The sequence below is a fragment of the Pelodiscus sinensis genome, chromosome 2, assembly GCF_052426305.1.
Source record: "Pelodiscus sinensis isolate ZL-2025 chromosome 2, ASM5242630v1, whole genome shotgun sequence".
NCBI lineage: Eukaryota > Metazoa > Chordata > Testudines > Trionychidae > Pelodiscus > Pelodiscus sinensis.
In genome coordinates, this window is record NC_143053.1 from 44,619,481 (window position 1) to 44,625,544 (window position 6,064).

At 46.0% G+C, this 6,064-nt stretch overlaps 1 protein-coding gene across 3 annotated transcripts in view; it reads right to left on the minus strand.

The window, feature by feature from the left end:
• LRRC69 (leucine rich repeat containing 69) overlaps positions 1 to 4,785 on the minus strand; it is a 49,794-nt gene extending 45,009 nt beyond the window's left edge. For 2 of the 3 annotated variants that reach the window (XM_089776209.1, XM_089776208.1), the window contains exons 1-2: positions 1,128 to 4,785; positions 243 to 369 (exon numbers count right to left, since the gene is read on the minus strand). In XM_089776209.1, the coding sequence (XP_089632335.1) occupies positions 243 to 369; positions 1,128 to 1,655 (655 nt within the window). In that variant the 5' untranslated portion in view covers positions 1,656 to 4,785. The remainder of the gene's footprint in view (positions 1 to 242; positions 370 to 1,127) is intronic. The other variant, XM_089776210.1, reaches the window with a different exon arrangement.
• Between the last annotated feature and the right edge of the window lie 1,279 nt (positions 4,786 to 6,064).

Below are 6,064 nucleotides of genomic sequence, written 5' to 3' on the forward strand. Positions count from 1 at the left end.
CCGTGGCCCAACAGCCAGAGGTTCGTGACCCGGCACCGATCCACGGACCAGCAGTTGGGAAACCGCTGACATATTCTATTTGTTTCATCATGCTTATAAAAGTTTATAAAACATATGAAAAAATTGACTCTTTACCAAAAAAATCCTGTTTGGTATGAATATATGGAATAGCTAATGCATTATTATAGCTAAAGTCTAAAAACACTGTAATTACTTGTCTGTTTTGATTTACATTGACTTACCAAATACCGTGGATGATATTGTAGCAATCTTATTTCCAAACAAATGAAGCTTTTGCAGTGAACTGAGATGTTTCAGCTGTTCTGGAATTTCCTCAAAGACATTGTTTCCCAAATTAAATTCCATCAACTATAAAGAGATGTTCATAAATGTTCTTACACACTGTATCCTCCTTAGTAAAGACAGACTGAAAAAATAAACTCATCCTATTTTAAACATAGATGTCCAGCAAATTAAGACCTTTATTAAATTTTCCTTCTATTCTCCGTATATTACAGAAAAATCAATGCCTATATTCAAAATACATATAATAAAACAATGTCATATAGTAGACAATTATCAGTGCAGAACTTCTATTTTACTCTTCTAGCCAGTTAATATAAAATAACTGAATTTAACTGCCAACAAAATATGTAACAACCCAATAACACCAAGATACAGGGGCTAGATTCTGTTTTTATTTATGCAAATATAAATTGAGAGTAACGGCTGAAATCAAGTTACTGATGTAACTAACTGAACAGTGTTAAGGTGAATTCAGTGCTGTGTGGAAGGGTGGGGGTAAGAGAACGTCAATCCCATCTCGGACTTAGTGCCGTTTATTTAGAATACAGACACATTCGCACACTCAAGACTCCCCAGAAGAGAAATCCGATCCCTTACACAGATCACACAAACCGCCCTAAATCCCCAAGGCGGGGCCGGTAAACTCTAGGTCTAGGGCGCCCAGGGGCCGGTAGGTGGCGGGGCCCGCAGCCGGCGGGGCAGGCTCTGTGTGGGCGACGAGGAGCTGCCCGGCGCCTCCGCACGTGAGGCTACGCGCGCCCCCAGCGGCCACGCACGCCGGGTCCCAGGGCGGTGGCAGCCGCCTGCCTGCGGGGCCTCACCCGGCTCAGGCTGCCCAGCTCCTCGGGCAGGCAGCGCAGCTCGTTGTCGCGCAGGCTCAGGGCCTGCAGCCCCGGGAGGCTCGCCAGGCCCCGGGGGACGCGCTGCAGCCGCATCCCGCGGAGCGACACCGAGCGGGTCCCATCGCCGCCCCGCCGCACCCGCAGCAGCAGCCGCTCCGCCATAGCCCTGACGTTACGCGGCGGCTTGGCCGTTACCTGGCGCGCTACTGCGCATGCTCCGCCGCCGCTCGCCGCACTCCAGGCGGAGGGATGCGCGGGGAGTCCCGAGCCGTCCTGCTCCAGCTGTTTGACCCACCCGCTGCGGGCTGGAAACCCTTCCCGTGGCCATAGCAATACACACAGCACAATGCCATGGCCTGGGGTGCACGCGGGGAGCCCCAACCTCCCCCCACCCCAAAGATAAGGTACAGCTCGGGCAGCAGCAGCAGAGCCTGGTGCTAGTAGGCAGTGGCCGCTGCTCTGCCACGGAAAGCGCACTGCACCCTGGCTGGCATGGCCTGTGAGCATGCAGGACTAGCCCCACTGGCTGCTAAAGAAGGTGTGCTGAGTTACAGTGGTAAGACGGTGTGGTCTGGGGCTGACTGGAGTTACCTTAATGACAAGTGAACAGGAGAAATATAGCGAGCCAGTGAGTGAAGTGGAGATGGCACCCTAGTTATTTAAAGCCATACTGACCCATGTTTTCAAGTTAATTTGAGGGAGCACCCTGCCTCTCCAGTATTTCCAAATACACACCTCACCCTCTTCAGTTCCCAACATCCTCACTGCCCTCCAATGCCATTCCTTCTTTCACTAATACCCCAGTTCAGTCTCCCTATTCCCCACCCCATGCCTTGTACTTCACAGAACACCTAGCAAGTAGAGAGAGGTGAGGCCCCATCCAGCAGCATTAGGATATGCTTGCTTTCATAGGAATAGGGCTGAAACTACACCTGCAGAAGCAGAGACAAGTTGTTTGCTCTCTATCCGTTGTTTTCTGAATAGAATCATACAGGTCTACTGTGACAGATGGCCACAAAGGGTTAAGCAGCCTGCAGGATAAATGACCCAAATTCATCCTTTAAACTAATGACATATTGGTAATGTTTGTGTTTTTGTGTGTTACAGAAATATTGTTACAGGTTAACAATGAAAAAGGAAGTTACTCACCTCATGCAGTAATGACAATTCTTCAAGATGTTTCCCCCCGTGGGTGCTCCACTGTTGGTGTCAGGTTGTCCTGACACTGATCGTAGTTTTTCCTAGCAATAGCTGGTCGGGCCACATAAGCGCCTTTGCACTTCAGACACGAGGCCCAACTCCCGTCAGAGTACACGCCGATTGGCCAGGATCTAAACTGAAGAAGAGGAGGGGAGGAAGGATGGATGATAGAGCACCCACATGACACACATCTCAAAGAACCGTCATTACTGCACAAGGTAACTTACTTTTCTTCAACTGCTGTTCCCCTGGGTCCACTACATAGTGGTAATCAATTAGCTGGTAGATGGGCTTTGGAGTTGACACTTAGCAGTGGAGAGCACTGCATTAGCATATGAAGAGCCCATATCCATCTGTGTCAAAACTGCGTAGTGTCTCAAAAGTGGGGTTGGACAACCATGTGGCTGCACAACAAATGTCATGAAGTGACACACCTAAGGAAGGCTGTGGATATGGAAACAGCTAGTGTGGCGAAAGCCCTCAGGGAAGCAGGAAGTACTCTGCTTTGTAAGGAGTAGCAGTGGGTGATGAATGACACTATAGTTCTGGAAATGTGTTGAGACAAGGGATTCCTGGAGAGCATTCAGCAATTGAGACAAACAATTTGTGAATTGCGGAAGGTACGGGTTCAATCAATATAAAAGAAAGACCTCCAATCAACTGTTCTCTTCTCTTTGAGAAAGTAATTGGAATAAAATCCCTTGCCCTGATATTGTTCAGGCACCCCATCTATGGCTCTGATGTGCAGCAGATGATCTACCTCTTGCTTTAGGAGTTTTTCATGAGAGGGGTTCCTGAAGAGAGGTGGGGAGGTTGGAGGAAGAGAGGAGGGGGATGGTGTATCCACATCTTACAATCTTGAGGACCCATCAGTCCATAGTAGTCACTTCCCATTGTTTGTAAAAAGGGCGCACACAGTGTGGAAGATTGCCTCATAGTTGTGAGGCACTGGTGGATACGAGAGGTTGTGAAGGCCCTCGACCAAACTCTCAAATTTGTTGCTTGGAAGATTATTCTTGAATAATAAGGACCAGCTAGTCTGTGGGATGATGATGAGTCTGGACAGTCTGGGAGATTGTCTGAAGGCCAGAAGAGGAGAGTGCAGGAAATATTTATTTCAGAATGGGGTTCTCCATGGATATAGGTTGTATGTCAATAATACTCTATATGACTTCCGTGTGGGGTGGTAGGTGACAGCCATGGATACGTGTATTGAAATAAGTTCTTGTGGGTCATGTGGATGGCCTGTTCCATGATGTGATCTACTCCACTGGTGGAGTGTCCTTGTTTGGGGAAGGTGGTTTTGTTGGTATTAAGGTGTATATTCTGTGCTTTCTTCTTAGAGCATATGCCTTAAGTCAGGGCTAGGCAATAATTTTTAATGGGGGGGGGCACTCAACACCCACTTGTCCATTCAACAATAATTCTGCAGGCTGTAGAGCCTTATCCAAGAAGAGCTTACAGAGATGCAGCTCCCTTTCTCTGCACGCTCTGGCTGTGAGGCTGCAGCAGAGAACATACTTCTGGGGAACATGGGTCTCTCCCAGGCAATGGATGAATAAGGAATGGTCATCTGAGGCCAGCATAAGCTCCCAACAAGTGTTGCACTTCTTAAATCTGGGGAACCTGGCATCGTAGCAAAAAGACTAACTACTGGAGTTGTTCTATGCCAGCTTTGTTCATCTTCCTTCTTTCTCTTCCCTGGCTCTTTTTTTTTTTTTTTTTTTTAAATAAAGGGGAGATGAAACATCCAAGGCGGCTGCAGTTCAGGCCTATTCCCATTGCATGCTGTTTGTCCGCTCAGTTTCATTTAAAACTATGTACATGAAGAAAAAAACATGTGTTTTTTAGAGTAACTAAAGAACAAACTAAGTAATGAACGGGGAAAATTAACCAACTATAACTATGTTTTCTACCTCTAAGCAGCTGAGGAGAGGGAGAGAGTTTGAGCTCCATCTGTGACCAAGGGCAGTAACGAAGGAACTGAGGGGAGTCGGGCAACTGCACAATGTGCAAAGGCACGAATGGCACATGCGCAGCCCTACCAGCTACTGCTAGGAAAAACTCCAATCTGTGATGCCGAGACAACCCAACACCAACAGTGGAGCTCCCATGGGAATATCACTCAAAGAAGATTCAAACAGTTCCCATCCATGCTGTATTCTATTATTTCAGAGATCCAAAAGAGATCTTAACATTTAAGTAGAGTGATACCACTGCATTGGTCTCTCAAGCATATAGCAAATCTCACATGAATGGTGGGAAACAGGCATTTGCCTTATATTAATTAATGTAGTTAATTACCACTGATGTTTAGGAAATAGGTCTACTTCAATGTCTTGGTTGCCTATTGTTCACCTAATGAGTCCCTGCTATCAACAGAAGGCCTGAAACTATATAAATGTGTCTTGAATCCTAATCCTTTTTCTTATCAGATCTGCTTGATGCTCCATGCTGTAGAAGCTTTGAGTCCTAAAACTGAGATTTCCAGTCCCATCTAGATCATCTTGGATCATAACCTATGGATTAATTTTGAAAGAATTCTATGCAGCTACAAAGCTCACCCTCTCTACTATGAAAGTAATCTCAAAATTGGATTCATGTTGGTAGGTATACTGACCTTTTAACCAATGCTCTCTTCTTTTTTAGTTTAGTTAGTAAGAATTGACAGCAAGCCTATTTTTGAGTAAGATGTGAGATATTCATTAACATGGGAGGTAATGTGTTTGATCTTTGGGGATTGGTAGATAAATAAGATTTTTAATAATCATTATTTGATTTGGGGGTCTGAGTGGAAGTCCAAATCTAGGTTGCTTTAAGAAAAGTGCGTTTTTGCTTCTGGGTAACCAAGAAGCTGTTTTGTACTAGTTTGGTAAATCTAATTATTGGAATGTTCACTAGATTTGGGGATTATCCCCCGCCCCATTCTTTATAGTTTGCCCTAATTGAATAATTCAGTGTGGGTCCCCGGTCACACCACCTATCTTCTGCACCTTATCCCAGGAAAGGAGCAAGCACATTACTCCCTCCACAATACTATGTATCACGGAAGGGATAGCTCAGTGGTTTGAGCATTGGCCTGCTAAACCCAGAAGCCTTGCAGAAGCCATTTAGAGATTTGGTGCAAAAATTTGTCAGGGAGGGTACTTGGTCCTGCTGTGAAGGCAGGGGACTGGACTCCATGACCTTTCAAGGTCTCTTCCAGTTGCAGGAGATTGCCTATCTCCATTAATTTTTACCCATAGACTGGGGGGAAATGGGGTACAAAGCCACTGCCTGATCCCCAAACCCTCCCTGCTGAAGAGTCCTGTGATGAATGGTATTGTCCCTTATCCCTGCTGCAGCCACAGCCCGGAGAGAATGGGGCATGACCTTGATATATTACCTATCAGTCACCTATACCCACTGTCTCCACCTCATACAAGCAAGGCTCTATGCCACCTCATCTCTGCACTACTCCAACTCCTGCCATTAGTCACTGGGCCTGGTCGACCCTGCCACTCCCACTGGCATAAGCAAAACATAAGGCAACTATGATATCTAAAAATCTTTGGCATCAACAAATACACCTTGCATAACTATCTCTCTAAGTTATAAACAACAAGTAATCCTGTGGCATTTAAGACACAAATATATAGAGCGAGTATCATGAGCTTTCATGGACAAAAGCTATTTCTTCAGATGAACTTGAGCTAAACATGGAAAGGAAGGGACTT